We start from the raw sequence: 16,996 nt of genomic DNA on the forward strand, positions 1-16,996 counted from the left end.
CCAGGAGGCGGAGGTTGCGGTGAGCCGAGATCGCGCCATTGCACTCCAGCCTGGGTAACAAAAGTGAAACTCTGTCTCAAAAAAAAAAAAAAAAATTATGTTTTGATTGGTAAAATTTATACTTATAAAATACTGCTTTTATCTATCAGAATTTGGGGTGGATAATGTCTAGGAGAGAAAAAAGTTCCACTGCTAAAATAAAAAGTTTGAGAACCACTTTTCTACCCCGTGGACAGCTAAGACAGTGACAATCTGATCACTGAGTATCTGTGGTCAATCTCTTGAAGCTGGGACACAGAGCTGGGACACACTGCTCAGGAGATATTTGTTGAAAGAACGAAGAGAAACACAACTGGTTGCACACTAGCGACTGGATAGTGGCAATAACTACCTCTCTGCTCTCTCCTTTCTCTCTTCCCCCTCTTCTCTTTTCTTAGCAGCTGGCACGAACTTAAAGCTGGGAGCCAGTAAGACTCCATCGTGATCTGGCCACACACCACTAACACCCTGGGCAAGCATTTCTCCTCTCAACTCAGCAGGAGGAAAAATGGGTGGAATTAGGCTTGGGGCTTGATTCTAAAAGATGCCTAGAGGATCAAAGAAGACCTCAGCAGGGAGGTTGTTTGAAATGTTAAGACGGCTGCCACAGATGCCAAGAGCCACGGATTAGGGGACACAAGAATGCTGGCTGGGACCTGCATTGCCCCCTCCTTTCAACTATGCAGGACTGCTCTGCCCTCTGGTATAATTCTGGCCCTTGCAATTGGTCTAAGAACTGAGGAGAGCCACAGGTGCTCCCACCCCGAGGCTCTCTGCCCCTTCCTGGTCTTACCTGTAATATTTAAGAGGCTCAGCCACACCTTTGGCCTGGCTGCCCAGTCTGGAGTGAGGATTGTTTGTGGAAGGAGGCCAGGCCCAGCAGGGGACAAAGCTGGCTCCTGTGGAAGGCAGGTCTCCCAAGTGGAAGGGGGGATTGGTGTCTGTGAGGGCAACATCAGTGTGGTCCTGGGCTTTTCCCAAACAGAGGGGCAAAGCTGGAGGGCCCTTGGGCTGCTGCCCCAAGACTGGTTTTTGCTGGTTCCTCCCTGAGGATGGGTTGGAAGTTTCCTTCCTGGTCAGGTGACACCCTGGCTTCAGGTTGAACTTTGGGCCCTGTCGACAGGGACTGCTGGGAAGTCAGCTCCCTCAGCTGCCTGCAAGGCCAGCAAAGACATGTAGCTGAGCTGAGCAATCATTAATCCAGGGAGCAGGATTCAGCTGCCGTGGAGACACAGGCTAGCTCTTCCCAGGCTAGCCCTCCCTGGGTGGCTCAGAATCATGTCTGTCCATTAGACCAGAGGCCAAGAGGGAGAGCTGGGGGTGGGAAGTGAGAATGTCTGGGTGCTGGAGTCAGAAGCAGTGAAGGGAATACAACCCTGACCGCTCCTCATTCCCCTTCTTCTTCTCCCACCTCCAAACAGAGGATCCAATCTGTGGGTTGATTCCTGGAGATTCTAGTTTGAGGGGACATCCCTGAGGAATTACATGAGACACTGGCAGGGCCATCTTCAGAGGCATGCCAACTGTGTAGTTACACATAGCCCTGTGCTCGGTTGAATGTTATGCTGTTGCTTCTTTTTTTTTTTTGAGACGAAGTTTCACTCTGTCGCCCAGACTGGAGTGCAGTGATGCGAACTTGGCTCACTGCATCCTCCGCCTCCTGGGTTCAAGCGATTGTCCTGCCTCAGCCTCCCAAGTAGCTGGGATTATAAGTGCCCGCCATCATGCCCAGCTACTTTTTGTATTTTTAGTAGAGATGGGGTTTCATCATGTTGGCCAGGCTGGTGTCGATCTCATAACCTCAGGTGATGTGTCTGCCACAGCCTCCTAAAGTGCTGGGATTACAGGCTTGAGCCACTGTGCCTGGGATTTTTTTTTTTTGAGAGGGAGTCTGACTCTGTCACCCAGGATGGAATGCAGAGGCATGATGTCAGCTCACTATAACCTTTGCCTCCTGGGTTCAAGCGATTTTCCTGCCTCCCTCCCAAGCAGCTACGGACATGCATCACCCGGCTAATTTCTTTGTATTTTTATTTTTAAATTTATTTTTATTTTTTATGTTTTGAGATGGAGTTTCACTTTTGTCACCCAGGCTGGAGTGCAATGGCATGATCTCAGCTCACTGCAACTTCTACCTCCCAGGTTCAAGTGATTCTCCTGCCTCAGTCTCCTGAGTAGCTGGGATTACAGGTACCCGCCACCATGCCTGGGTAATTTTTGTATTTTTAGTAGAGGTGGGGTTTTGCCATGTTGACCAGGCTAGTCTCAAACTCCTAAACTCAGATGATAGGTGATCTGCCCACCTCGGCCTCCCAAAGGGCTGGGATTACAGGTGTGAGCCACCAGGCCAGGCCTATTTTTTTTGGGGGGATTTTTAATGGAGATGGGATTTCACCATGTTAGCCAGGTTGATCTTGAACTCCTGACTAGAGATGAGCTGCCCACCTGGGCTTCCCAAAGTGTTGGGATTATAGGCGTGAGCCATCTTGCCTGGCCTGCTATTGACTCTTGAAATCCATTTTTTTTCTTTTTTTTTAGACAAGGTCTCACTCTGTTTTGCAGGCTGGACGGCAGTGGTGCAAACATGGCTCACTATAGCCTTGACCTCCTGGGCTCAAGGGATCCTCCCACCTCAGCCTCCTGAGTGAGTAGCTAGAACCACAGGTGCTTGCCACCACACCTGGCTAATTAAAAACAATTTTTTTTTTTTTGGAGAGATGAGCTCTCACCATGTTGCCAAAGGCTGGTCTCTAACTCCTAGTCTCAAGCAATCCTCCCACCTGGGCCTTCCAAAGTGTTGGGATTACAGAAGTAAGCCACTGTGGCAGGCCTTGAAGTTCTTAATAAATATTGAACAAAGGGCCCTGCATTTTCATTTGCAATGGGCTGTGCAAATTATGTAGCCAGTCCTGGCCACTGGGAAAAGGAGTTGCTGAAAGGTTTAGTAGCAGGCAAGATTGACATGTTTCTGCTGACTACCTCCTGCCAAAAGCCATGAGTATATGCCTTCTTTCCTTCTCCCTACAATCAGACTTTATCCAACAGGCCAAGACCCTGCACATCATTCTCTCTGCAAGTCTCAGCGCTGGCTGTAACATTTTTTTTTTGAGACAGAGTTTCACTCTTTCCCAGGCTGGAGTGCAATGGCACAATTTCGGCTCACTGCAACCTCTGCCTACTGGGTTCAAGCAATTCTTCTGCCTCAGCCTCCAAAGCAGTTGGGATTACAGGCATCTGCCATGACATCCAGCTATTTTTTTTTTTTTTAAATTTAGTAGAGAAGGGGTTTCACTGTGTTGGTCCAGCTCGTCTTGAACCCCTGATCTCAGGTGATCTACTCTCCTGGGCCTCCCAAAGTGCTGAGATTACAGGTGTGAGCCACCATGCCTGGCACCTGTAACACTTTTCCCTTGAAAACTGCATTCCCTACATTTCCTTCCCTTACCAACTAACAGGAAGAAATGGGGTTCTTAGGTTAGTGCTAGGCTGGGCCAAGAGCACTCAGAGGACAGGGCTGGTTCCTGATCCAGAACAGGTGCTCTGGGATTGGGGGCTGGATCTGAATGAATGGTGGTTAGACAGGAAACTGAGGCCTGGCATGGACACTGGGTGGTCTGCCCTGGGGCCCCCAGGTGGGAAAGTGTCAGTGATGGCCCAGGTTCACCACAGCTGAGCCCCTGGGGACATGGAGGGGGCTGAGGCAGGTTAGGGAGACCCTAATGCACCCTAGTAATCCTACAATATTATGGTGAGTGCTATCTACAGTATGCCATGGTGGACTGGGCTGAGTGGCCCAGACAAATGGGCCTCTGCCCTCATGGAGACCAGGACCAGGAGAAAGCTGTGTGACTAGAGTCAGACTGTGTGACTCTGGTCACCCTACTGACAGGGACATCACAAAACTCTTCTGGGGACTGAGGGAGGGGGTTCAAGGGTGCTGAACGCACAGCTGGCCCCAGGTGCAATTTCTAGCCATTAGGGTTTGAAGCCTCGAACCAGGCAGAGACAAGACCCAGATGCCCATCATGGCTTCTCTGCCGCTGACCACCTCTGAGTTCCTGGGCAATCACTGTCCCCTCCTGGCCTCCATTTCCCTTCCCTCTTAGCTCCTCGTGGGATCAGATGATATAAAAGGGCTTGGTCAGCTGTAACAGAGCCAGAGACCTGGAGGCAATGAGCACAGCAATTTCTGATTCTTAAAGGCTTCCTTTCCTACCAGCCTCCCAGTCACACCTCTCACCTGCCCAGAGTTCAACCCTAATTAGTGTTGAGCATCTCACTGGGAACTCCTGATCGAGGCAGGAGTGCCCTGGGGCCTCAAAGCCTAGCCGGAGGGTAAACGGAGGAAGGGCTAGCGTCATCCCTGCCACCAAAGGGTGAAGCAGGAACCCAGGGGGCCTGGACCCCAGCACACTGAAGGTGGCTGGAGGCTGGAGGAAGGTGTGGCAAAGAGCGAGGAGGCGACCACGGTCAGCAGATGGGAGGGAAATGCCCACTGCGGGTCACAGGTCTTGGGCGTGCCTGAAGCCTCTGTTACTGGCGCACGGCCCCCCCCCAACACTGTCGGGGCTTGGAAGGAATTCTCCACATTCCCTTATTCCAGGAATATTTTTTCCCGTCTGTTCCCAGCCCAAACTTGGGATACCGACTCCTCTGGCTCCCCCTTTTCCAGAGGCCTTCCCTTCCCGTCCCCACCCCACACCACCCTCTTCCGAGCCGACCTCCCGCGGGGCCCCCTGCCGGGCTGCCCCAAGACCAGCCCTCTCGGGCCCCGGCAGTGGGCACGACCCCGGGCTCCCGGGACCCTCCTCTCGGGACTGGACCTCACCCTCTGCCGGGCCTGGGGGAGGCGGGGAGGGGCCATCAGGCAGCGCCGCTCCCGCCCCGCGGCCGCTCCCGCCCCGCTCCCGCCCCGCTCCCGCCCCGCTCCTTCCCTCCCCGCCAGCCTCCGCCCCGCCCGCCGCCCGGCCGGCCCCTCCCGCGCTGCTCCCGCCGCCTGCTCTCCGCGCCCGCTCGGCCTCCGCCGCCCAAACTTTTCTCGGGGCGCGCGTCCCCGGCGGCCGCCTCCGGCATGGGCGCCGCACCGCAGGGGGCCTGACCCGCCGCCCGCTCGCCCGCCCGCCATGGCGGCCCGCGCGCCCCCAGCCGCACCTGCGGCCGAGGAGCCGGGGAACCCGGGCGGCCCCCCGCGCAGGAAGAAGTCCCGCTCCGGCCTCCGCCGCGCTTTCAGCTGGCTGCGGGGCAAGCGGCGCAAGAAGAAGGCGGCGGGGGCCGAGGGCACTGAACCGGCTGCCCCCCGGGCCAAGAAGGCGGAGGACAAGGCCAAGAGGGCCAAGGGCAAAGGCCGAGGTAAGGCGGCCGGCACCTGGGCTGAGCGCGGGGCGGCGCCGAGGGTGCGGACGCGGGGGCTCTGCCGCGGGTCCGCGCGCGGCGTGTTGGAGGGGGCGAGGACAGGGCTGAGTCTGAGCACCTCCACCCTGCGCTGCCCTCCGCACTTTCCAGACCTGGTCCTGCCCTGCTCTGAGTGGAGGGGACCCCCGGCCGGGGCAGGGATCCCCTGGCAGAGCAGGAAGTGCTGGTAGCCCGACTCCAGGGCGGTGAGGCGATTCCCCCTCCCCCAGGCTCACCCAGGTTCTGCCCTCTGCTGAGTCAGGGGGTCAGAGACTTAATACTGGCCAGTGGCCAATGAGAGACAGGTGGCCTTGGGTCTCTGGTGGGGACCCTCCGGGCCTGGAATGTCAACCGCATTCATAAAGAGTTCCAGCCCTACAAAGGACTCAGATGGAGCGCAGTGTGCCCTGCCTTGGTTTCTTAACAGTGCTGGCTTTTCCCACCTTGCCTCCCTCACGCTCACCTGGGCCAGACCACAAACATCACTTCCTGGGGTGGTGAGCTCACCAAGGTGAACCAACCCACCCCTCCCCATCACTCCTTCTTCCAGCCCCGGTAGAAACATGCCAGTGTTGGAAATGTGCTTACAGATGGGGGAAACTGAGGCCCAAGCTCAATAGACAGGTCGTACCTGCATTGGGGTGGGTACTGAAAATACAACAGCTAAGTCTCAGTCTTTCTGATTCTGAGCCCCTGGGCTCCTCCTCTGGCCTGGATGGGCAACCTGAAAGGAGGGGAAGCCCACCTGGCCCATCCCTGCTGGGGTCACTTTCAGCTTCTTTCGTGGGCCTTTCCTCATTTTCCCTGTTTCTTCCTTTTGGTGGGGAGGGCTTGAGTCTTTGCAGAGGGTGGAGCTCCCATGGGGTTTGCCATCGTCGGAAGTCCACCTTTCCTAGACTGCTGCTGCAGTGCTGGAGGTGAGGAAATGGCCGGGTGTGCGGGCCCATCCCATTTTGCCTGTGTTTACCCTCCCAGTGTCCTTTAACCACCGCTGCTGGGAGAGTTAGAAGGAACACTTTAGGGGTCAGGAAGAGTGTGGAAAGCTTCCTGTGTGATTGTATCCGGCCTGATCTTCCTTTTGGATAAGGGCCCTGCTTCCCTGCAGCCCAGCCACAAATAGAAGTGAGGGTGCTGGGGCTGGGATGACTGGACCAGACCCTGAGGGAGGATTGGATTTGGGTGAGGGGTGTTTCCAGAGGCTCTGCAGTCCTAACAGGACATGGAGTCTGCCCCAGGGCTGCCCCACTGGGATTCAGTCTGAAGTCATCCCCATCTCATTCAAGAGGGCATTGCAGCAGGATGGATTGTGGTCAGACTGTCAGAATTGGCAGGCAGAAGGCTAGTGGACTAACAACAGTGTCTGCTCCAGGGCAATGGATCTTTTTCCTCTGTAAGACCAGCCTGGGAGTCAGGGGGCTGGAAAAGCTGAGCCTGTAGGTCACTGCTCCAACAGCCTGGGTTTGGGGTCATTGGGTCAGTGTCCAGGCCTCCCTCTTGCCTTGTGTCTGTTATCAGGTGGCTCTGGGCTTTCTGGGCAGCATGTTGGCATGATTTGAGCCCATGTGCATGGGCAACACCTCCTTGCCCCTGGCTGTTGTTTCCCCAGGTCTGGAGGTGGCCCCAGGTACAACCGGAGGAAGTCCTGTTCCACTTTTACTTCAGCCTTCTATTATTGCAATTGTTTCCTTGTCACCTGCCTGGCCTAACTTCTTTTCTGTTTATTAAGAGAAATGAATCTGATCCCTCTAATCTCCACTGGCAACGCTGGCCAGGAAGGGGAAGCCTTAAGAAGTCTTAACTCTTTCAGGGAGAATGTTCAGAATGGAGATTGGGAGAGGTGAGAAGGGATACACAGGAGATTCCTTGGGAGGTCAGGGGTCTTTGCTGAGGAGATCATTATCTCCTCCGTTCCAATCTCTGGCTCAAAGACCTTTGAGATGCAGGTCTTGATTTCTCTAATCTGACTCTCCTACTATAAGATGGAAAAACTGAGCTTGTCATGGAATTTTGAGCACCAATCTTCCATGACTCCCTTGCTGTCCTCACTACTCTGCACAGACTTAGAAGAAGAGAGAAAGTCTAACATTTATTGATTAGTCTGAATATGTCAAGGTCTCACTTGCAGATGAAAAAATGGAGGGTCAGGGACAGTGAGTGACTGAGTTGACCAAACTAGGATTTAAACTCAAATCATCTGCCTCAAAAATGGAGACTGTTTTCATGATTCTCCCAAGGACATAGAGCAGCAGGTAAGGCTTGAAGATCTTCTCGTCCAACTCACTTTACAGATGGGAAATGGCCCAGAGAGAAGTGAGGGAACTTGATAGAAGGGGGAGAGTTTCAGACTCAGGCCAATGAGAGTTTAAATCCTGGCCCAGCTACTAGCAAGCCTCATGACGCAGGAAAAGCAACTTCTCTTTGGGCTCCCTGACCTCCACCACCGTCTTGTGGAAAAGAAAGGGGGAATTCTCTGGCTGGACATTGCCTGATGGGGCTGTGACCTTTCTGTCTCACCAAGATTCTCACAAAAGAGCATATGAAAATTGGCCAGGTATGGTGGTTCATGCCTGTAATCCCAGCACTTTGGGAGGCCGAGGCTGGCGGATCATGAGGTCAGGAGTTCAAGACCAGCCTGGCCAATATGGTGAAATCCCATGTCTACTAAAATACAAAATTAGCTGGGCATGGTGGCATGTGCCTGTAGTTCTGGCTACTTGGGGAGGCTGAGGCAGGAGAATCGCTTGAACCTGGGAGACAGAGGTTGCAGTGAGCCAAGATCACACCACTGTACTCCAGGCTGGGCAACAAAGCAAGACTCCATCTCAAAAAAAAAAAAAAAAGTGTGTGTGTGTGTGTGTGTGTGTGTGTGTGTGTGTGTACACAAAATAAGGCTGGGTGCGGTGACTCCCAGCACTTTGGTAGGCCAAGGCAGGCAGATTCCTTCAACTCAGGAGTCCAAGACCTGCCTGGGCAGCACAGTGAAACCCCATCTTTACTAAAATACAAAAAATCAGCCAGGTGTGGTGGCATGTGCTTGTAGTCCTAGCTACTCGGGAGGCTGAGGCAGGAGAATTGCTTGAACCCCAGAGGTGGAGGAGGTTGCAGTGAGCCAAGATTGCGCCACTGCACTCCACTCTGGGCAACTGAGTGAGACTTTAAAAGAAAAAAAAAAGAAAATTATATTAAAGAGAAGCTGCCATAGAAACTCAAGGGATTGCTATGACTGTGTTTATAAGCTTAGTTACCTGAGCTCTAAGTACCCAGCCTGGAAGGAATGGGCTCTAAGGCTTAAGAACAACTCTGCTGCCCTGGTCTGCTCCTCTCAAGCTACGTGATGCTGGCAGGTTATTCACCCCTCCAAGCCTCAGTTTCCTTATCTGTAAAATAGGGATAATAAATCCTGGCTTTATAAGGGCCTTTCCAGGATCAAATGAGCTAACAGACGTGCAAGCGTGTTGTGAACTGTGGATCAAGGTACAGCTGGCAGCAGGTTTCTGCTGCTGTTATGCTGCTGAGGACTTGGGCATTAGCTAAGTTCATCCTGATCCATGTTTGGAAAACAGCCTCAGATGCCCATGATGATGATTATTATTATTGAGGGAGATTCACAGAGGGTAAAGTCTCACCTTTTCCTACAGGAGGACTCAGACATAAGAAAAAGTTAAAAAAACAAAAACAAACATGAATCCATATCTTCCAGAAATACCACTTGGACTCTAGACAAGTGTGTGGGTAGGAAGTGTTTCTGGGATAGATGCCAGGACTGGACCCCAGCAGATAATCAGGGGAGGCTTTCTGGAGGAGGCGAGCAGCCTACAGAAGGAGGGCAGGGTCCTCGCTAATCTGAATGGGAAGAGAAGTAACAGGAAGCTGCTACATGCTGTGTTTGCCCTGGCCAGGCATTTCCATCAAAGTCTTGCCTGGTTTTTACAGCAACTTGGGAGGTGCACAGTTATCACCATTTGTAGGTAAGAAAAAGGGATGAGAGTAAGTAGCCCAAGGTCACTCAGCTTCATTTATTTGAAGAAAACATATTCTTTACTCTAGTGTTAGGCACTATTCAAGGTGATGAGAATGTAGGAGGAACAGGCAGGCAAGGTCCCCATCTATGTGGAAGTGGGGTTCACAGCATCACAAAGATGGAGCCACTCCGTCTGCCTCCAGAGGCCACACTCTACAAAAATCAAAATTATATGATGATGGCTGTGTGGGGTTTTGTTTTTTTTTTTGAGATGGAGTCTCACTCTGTCATCCAGGCTGGACTGCAGTGGCGCAATCTCAGCCCACTGCAACTGCCGCCTACCTGGTTCAAGTGATTCTCCTGCCTTAGCCTCCCAGGTAGCTGGTACTACAGGCGTGGGCCACCACACCTGACTACCTTTTTTTTGTATTTTTTTTAGTAGAGATGGGCTTCACTGTTATTGGACAGGCTGGTCTTGAACTCCTGACCTTGTGATCCAGATGATGGCTGTTTTTCTGACTCTGGAGGGGGTAACCTCTCTAGAGTCTTAGACAAAACCAGTTTTAGGGAAAGGGGTATATAGTCCTCCTGAGGGTTTCTCTTGTGCAGTGGGCAGTGGCTAAGGGGTGGGAGTGGGTGTGGCTCTGATACTGACAATTTGAGAGCCACCCTCCCAGGCCTAGGTGACTTAGCCCCATGCTAACACCAGTGAGTTCACTGTGGCCTCTCCAAGTTCCCTCTGGCCACTCAGGGAGTACTGTCCTTGGATGGCATGGAGTTGTGGAGAGAACCCTGAGTTTGAGTTCTGCTCTTCGTATGATCTTGGGTAAGTCCTGCCCCTGTTGGGACCAGACATGCCCTGCCTTGACAAAGATGGAGTTTAATGGCCTCTGAGACTCTTGCTTGTTCTAGGATTCTGTGGGTTTGAGAATGCGCTGAGGGAGCAAGCCTGTAAGGGCTGGGGGCTAGGCATGGGGATGGGAGCTCTGTCCAGGAAAGGAGAGCTGACCTCCCACTAGCCAGATAAGACACTGAGACCCAGTGGCCTGGATGTCATAGGAAGGTGGGTAAGGTGGCCGGGAGTGGTGGCTGATACCTGTAATCCCAGCACTTTGGGAGGCTGAGGTAGATGGATCACTTGAGGTCAGGAGTTTGAGACCAGCCTGGCCAACATGGTGAAACCCTGTCTCTACTAAAAAAACAAAAATTGGCCGAGCCTAGTGGCAGGCATCTGTAGTCGCAGCTACTTGGGAGGCTGAGACAGGAGAATCACTTGAACCCAGGAGGCGGAGGCTGCAGTGAGCCGAGATCATGCCACTAAACTCCAGCCTGGGTGACAGAGTGAAACTCAAAAAAAAAAAGGAAGGTGGGTAAGGAAAGTCCAGTATGAACAATGCCTTTTCTCCCTGCTGAGGAAGGGGCCTAGATAGCTGCAAAGCAAAGTGAGAGTCCAAAGTCTCTGGGGTCCTGGGCTCCTTGCCCTTCTGAGGTCAGGATGGTATCTATTTGCCCTTCAGTAAACACTCTATGTGTTTTCCCCTTCTGTGTCAGCTCCCATGCTGCTGCTTCTGTCTGGGATGTGCTCCCCTTCACTTTGCTATCCAGTGAACTCCTATTCAGCCCTCAAGGCCTCATGTCAGTGTCGTCTCTGTCATATTCTCAGGGCAAGTTATTGCCCCCAGACCCTAGAGCAAGATGCTTAAGAGAGTTGGGGTTGGACAGAATATGCTTTTCTGGCCACTTTCTTCTTGGGTAAAGGGCACCTCAGTGTCCTTACTTGGGGCCTGGACCAATGTAATAGGGGCTGAGTTCCCTCTGCTATGAAATACATCTAATAGGGGAGTGGTTTCCCCAGAGGAATCTGGGGTTTCTCAATAAGAATGTGACATTTTGGCTTCCCAGAAATGTAAAAAATAAAGAGCATGGCAGGGTGGCTGCTCTGTCTCCCCCAAACCCCTGTGAAAGGATGGACATTTTCTTCATAGGGTCCAGATGGGAAAGGGTGTCTCACTCATTTATTTCACAAATATTTCCTGTGTAACTGTTATGTACCAGGCACTGTCCTGGGGATGAATAAGAGATACAAAGACCTGGGCCATGAACCTCACAATGAGTGTGTGTGTAGGGGAGAAAATACTACACTGAACAAATAATTAATGGTTAAAAACTGTGGCAAGGGGGGAAGCACAGCGATTTCTTGGGGAGGTCAGGGATGCCTTCCCCAGGGTGGTGACACTTGAGCTAAAATGGAAGTATGAAAATAAGCTGGGATTGAAGGGTTTGTGGCACTGGCGTCAGGCAAGGCACCTGCTAGGGGCATGGGACCAGCTGGTTATCTGGGGTTCTGTGGGGTCCAGGGATTGCTGTACTCCTTTGAGTGTTCAAAAGGGCAGAGACTGGGTTGACTGACTCTTCCCTCTGCCCTGGCCAGCACAAGGCCTGGCTAAGTGGCCTTGGGTGATAGGTAATGCTCCAGTATGGGTCCCCAGAGATGGGCATCTCTGGATCCTAGACTCTTGGAGCTGATGGCCCAAGATGTCATAGGGAGCTCTCATGGCACATACAGTCCGGGCAGCTGAGGCCCAGAGGAGGAAGTGACTTGCCCAAAGTCACATGGCCATTTAGTGTCAGAGGCAGAGGCAGAAGAGGAGCCCGCACATGCCAGGACTTCAGCTTCCTCACTCCTTTGTTCAGACTTCAAATGGAAAATCCCATCCCAGAAAGGTGCCTCTGCCAGGGGTGGGAAGAGCTGAGAAGGAAGCAAGGCCAAGGGAGTCTCCCCTGCCCTCCTCTCCCCTCCCCTAGACACCTTCAGGGGCTCCTTCCAGCTGTCTCTCCCTCACCCTTCTCTTGGAAATTCCCCTCGGGCCTGAAAGGGGCTCTCAATTAGTGTGCTCTCCCCCCACTATTCCCTCCCTGCAGTCCCTAAAGCAGGACTCCTAGCAAGGGCTGAACTGGGGTGGCCAAGCCCTGTGGCCCCCAAAATCTGCATTCTCTTGTCAGCAGAAGGCAGAGTGAGAGTCTCCCCTCAGCACCTGCTCCTTGGAAATCCCTCTCTCTCCAGACCCTCAAAGCTGTCTCAGCTGCTCATGGCCTGTCACATGCTAAAGAAAACGAATAAGAGGAGGCATTGTATGTTATTTGGGCCACAGTGAACATGGCAGGGTTGGAGGAGCAGGGACACACACCTTCCTTGTGCAGACCCCAAGGCCACCTCCAGCCCATTTGCAGACTTGGGGAAGTCAGCCAAGTTCCTGCAGCTTCCTTGGGTAGGAGGAGTGAAATCTCTGTCCGCCTCCCCCATCGTTAGTTATACCCCACTGTACTTTATGCCCTTGTGCTCCACTGTCCTGTGGCACTGATTTGTTAAAGGACTGTCAGCACCACTCACAGGGTGCCCAGCTCTGTGCTTGGCATGGAAGGGGAGACAGAGACAGCTCAGCCCACAGAGGATTTAAACCCTGAATCATGCAGCAAAGTACGTGATTCCCAGCAGGCTCCTGGTAGAGAGATTACTAAGTGAGGCCTCCTGTCTGCTTAGGACACCCCCCTCTCCAAGTCTAGGTGAGGTTTTCCTCACCATTTTCTTTTTTTTTTCTGAGGAGGAGTTTTGCTCTTGTTGCCCAGGCTGGAGTGCAATGGTATGATCTCGGCTCATCACAACCTCTGCCTCCCGGGTTCAAGCAATTCTTCTGCCTCAGCCTCCCAAATAGCTGGGATTACAGGCATGCACCACCACGTCCGGCTAATTTTGTATTTTTAGTAGAGACGGAGTTTCTCCATCTTGGTCAGGCTGGTCTTGAACTCCCGACCTCAGGTGGTCCGCCCGCCTCGGCCTCCCAAAGTGCTGAGATTACAGGCATGAGCCACCGCACCTGGCCTTCCCCACCATTTTCTAAGAGGGTCACGAGGCATTGCAGCTCGCTCTTGTGTTTCCTGGAGTTCTGGTCCATGTGTCTTCCATACCACCTACTTCTTCCCACCAGTCCTAGCCTAGCCTCTCCTATGTTCTTGGCAGTGGACATACTCCTCCCACCGGATCCTGGAGCAAGCACTGCCTTTGCAGTGAAAGTATTTATGCACTATCATCACTACCTCCACAGTATGCAAGCATCACTGTTGCTACTACAGCTAATCTACAAGCCCCACCATCTCCACCTCCCCCAGTTTCTATTAAACACATAGGTACACCTACTGTGTGCTGAGCCTGGGGTTACTAAGAGGAGTTAGACAATCACTGCTCTTGAGGAAACTATGTTCTGGTGGGAAAGGCAGGTACTAAAACCATCTTCTGAAGGCTGGGAAGGTGTTACACAGGGTACAGGGGAGCCCTGGGGTGTGATCAGTACCATATCAGAAGGCAGCACGAATGCCTGTGGGGCCTTCAGTAAGGGAGCACTGAGCTGGAGGAGGAGGGGGTGCAAGGAAGACTTCGTGGAGGAGCAGCATGTAGAGCAGGGCATTGAGAATGAGAAGGCACCTTTCAGTCCAAGGTGGAAGAGGGGATGGCAGGTGTGAAGGCCTGGAGTTGTGTGCTGGAGGGTGGCAAGCAGTTTTTTGTGGTTGTAGCTCTGAAAATGAGAAGACTCCCATCTCAGAGATGAGGTCTGAACTGGTGGCCAGGGGCAGCTCCTCCAAGGCTTCCTGTGAAGGCCAAGGCACCTGCCACACTTCAGACATCCTTTGAGACTCTTCACATACTTGTCCTCACTTAACTCATGCCAAGAAATTTAGACTTTATCCTTAGGTATTCCCTCTGCTCCCCCATACTAACTGTCCTTTTTATGGGCCCCAGTTTCTCTATATACATTCAGGGAATTGGCTAGCAGATCTCTGAGGTCTTTTTCAGCTTTGACACTAAGACCCTTTTCTCTGTGCAAAGTACATGCAGCTTGGTACACATTGTCTGGTCATTAAATATTTTCTATGGGTGAATAACTTGCCAGCCTTTCAAGGACTGCACTGTTGTCAACCTGAGACTCTAGCAAGAGAAGGGCCTCAGAGAGAGTTGGGTTTAGCTTTGACTCTCCCATTTTGCAGGGAGGGAACAGGGTGTGTTGGAGTCATCATCTGGCATAGGAGGAGCATGGTGCAGTGGAGGGGCTTGTTCCAGTGCAGGAAGGATAAGCCATGTGGGGCCTAGAACTAGGGGCTCTAGACTTCCAGCCCAGTGCTCTCTGCTCCACCTGCCTCTAGTTGGAGAGACAGGGCAGAAGTGATGGTAAAGAAGAGTCACTGTCCAGGCAGTGGGGCCCTGGGCAGGTCCCTCAACACAGGACACCTGTGATGAAGACACAGGTGGGAGCCCCAGGCAGCCTAGAAGAAGGCTTTTACCTCTTTCTCTTTCTTTTTTTTTTTTTTTTTCCCATTCTGTGGCCCGGTCTGGAGTGCAGTGGCCTGATCTCAGCTCACTGCAACCTCTGCCTCCCAGGTTCAAGTGATTCTCCTGCCTCAGCTTCCCGAATAGCTGGGACTACAGGCACATGCCACCACGCCTCATTGCTATTTATTTATTTATTTTTTAGTGGAGATGGGGTTTTGCTATGATGGCCAGGCTGGTCCTGAACTCATGACCTCAAGTGATCCACATACCTTGGCCTCCCAAAGTGTTGGGATTGCAGGCATGAGCCACAGTTCCTGGCCCTTAATTTTTTTTGTAGAGATGAGGGTCTCATCACTCTGTAGCCCAGGCTGGTCTTGAACTCCTGGGCTAAAGTGATCTTCCTGTCTTGGCCTTCCAAAATGCTTTCTTTCTTTTTTTTTAGAGACGGGGTTTCACCATGTTGGACAGGCTGGTTTCGAACTCCTGACCTCAAGTGATCCACCCGCCTTGGCCTCCCAAAGTGCTGGGATTACAGGCATGAGCCACTGTGCCCGGCCTGGCCTTCCAAAATTCTATGATTATCTGAATAAGCAACCATGCCCAGCCTAGAAGACTTCTAGAAGAAGTAAGACTTGGCCTGAGCTTTGAAAAACTAAGGTTATAGCAAAGAATATCACTGAAAAAAAAAAAAAGAAAGAAAAGAAAAACTAAGGTTTGTACAAGGGGAGATGAGTGAGGGACATTCAGCTCCACAGAGGCACACAGATGTGGTTGGTTTCACATACCCACATCTGTGTGCCTGCATGTCCCATTACATACACAACCAACTGTAGATATGGGCATAAACACAATTGCACAGCCATACAGGCACACAAAAGCACATGTAATTACAGTTCTTTTTTTTTTTTTTTTGGATAGGTTCTCTCTGTCGTTCAGGCTGGGAGTGCAGTGGTGCAATCTCTGCTCACTGCAGCCTTGACCTCCTGGCTTTAAGCAATCCTCCCACCTCAGCCACCAGAGCAGCTGGGACTACAGGTGTGCATCACCACTCCTGGCTAATTTTTTTTTTTTTTTGTAGATATGGGGTTTCGCTATGTTGCCCAGGCTGGTCTTGAATGGCTGTGCTCAAGAGATCCTCCCACCTCAGCCTCCCAAAGTGCTGGGGCTACAGGCATGAGCCACTATACCCAGCTGTAATTACAGTCTTAGAGATAAACATATTTGGCTGGGCACGGTGGCTAATGCCTATAATCCCAGCACTTTGGGAGACTGAGGTGGGTGGATCACCTGAGGTCAGAAGTTCAAGACCGACATGGCGAAACTCCATGATACTAAAAATACAAAAATTAGCTGGGTGTGGTGGCATGCACCTATAATCCCAGCTACTTGGGAGGCTGAGGCAGGAAAATCTCTTGAACCTGGGAGATGGAGGTTGCACTGAGCCAAGACGGTGCTACTGCACTCCAGCCTGGGCAACAGAGTGAGACTCTGTCTCAAAAAAAAAAAGATAAACATATTTACCCATACATGCACACAGGCCAGCTATTACTTAAATACACAAAAATCAGTGATATTCACCCATCCTGAGACAGTCACAATTACATAGCCAAACACACAAAAGCACTCATCCAGACATGAAAACAGACTCAATTATATGGATACAGCTCATACAGAGATGAACTCTATAAGAGAGGAACCCACATGTTCAGGGTCACAGATATACAACTACACAGCCACCCTCAAGGACTCAATTACAAATGTTCAATTACATGCTTGCTGTGAAGGTCAGGCAGTGACAAAGATAAGCAGGAGAGGTGGTAGCATTGGAACAGTGGGTATCACAGTCTGGGTCTGAGTCCTAGCTCTGTAGCTTAATGCTGTTTGACTTTGGGCCAATTGACTTCAAGGAACTTCAATTTCACTATCTGTAAAATGGGTATGATAAAAGTACCTACCTAGGCCTGGCATGGTGGCTTACGTTACACCTGTAATCCCAGCACTTTTAGAGGCTGAGGCGGGTGGATCACTTGAGGTCAGGAGTTCGAGAACAGCCTGGACAACACGGCAAAATACCATCTCTACTAAAAATACAAAAATTAGCTGGGCATGGTGGAGTGCATCTGTAATCTTAGCTACTTAGGAGGCTGAGGCCGGAGAATCGCTTGAACCCGGGAGGCAGAGGTTGCAGTGAGCCGAGATTGCGCCACTACACCCCAACCTGGGCGACAGAGCAAGCCTCTGTCTCAAAAAAAAAAAAAAAAAAGTACCTACCTTACACAATT

The 16,996-nt window shown here is 51.9% G+C and overlaps 1 protein-coding gene across 1 annotated transcript in view; it reads left to right on the top strand.

The window, feature by feature from the left end:
* Nucleotides 1-5,046: 5,046 nt before the first annotated feature.
* KIAA1522 (KIAA1522 ortholog) overlaps nt 5,047-16,996 on the top strand; it is a 33,891-nt gene continuing 21,941 nt past the window's right edge. The window contains exon 1 of the mRNA XM_017527956.2: nt 5,047-5,388. Within this exon, the coding sequence (XP_017383445.1) occupies nt 5,163-5,388 (226 nt within the window). The 5' untranslated portion in view covers nt 5,047-5,162. The remainder of the gene's footprint in view (nt 5,389-16,996) is intronic.

Source organism: Cebus imitator, unplaced genomic scaffold (genome assembly GCF_001604975.1).
Source record: "Cebus imitator isolate Cc_AM_T3 unplaced genomic scaffold, Cebus_imitator-1.0 Scaffold51, whole genome shotgun sequence".
NCBI classification, from domain to species: domain Eukaryota; kingdom Metazoa; phylum Chordata; class Mammalia; order Primates; family Cebidae; genus Cebus; species Cebus imitator.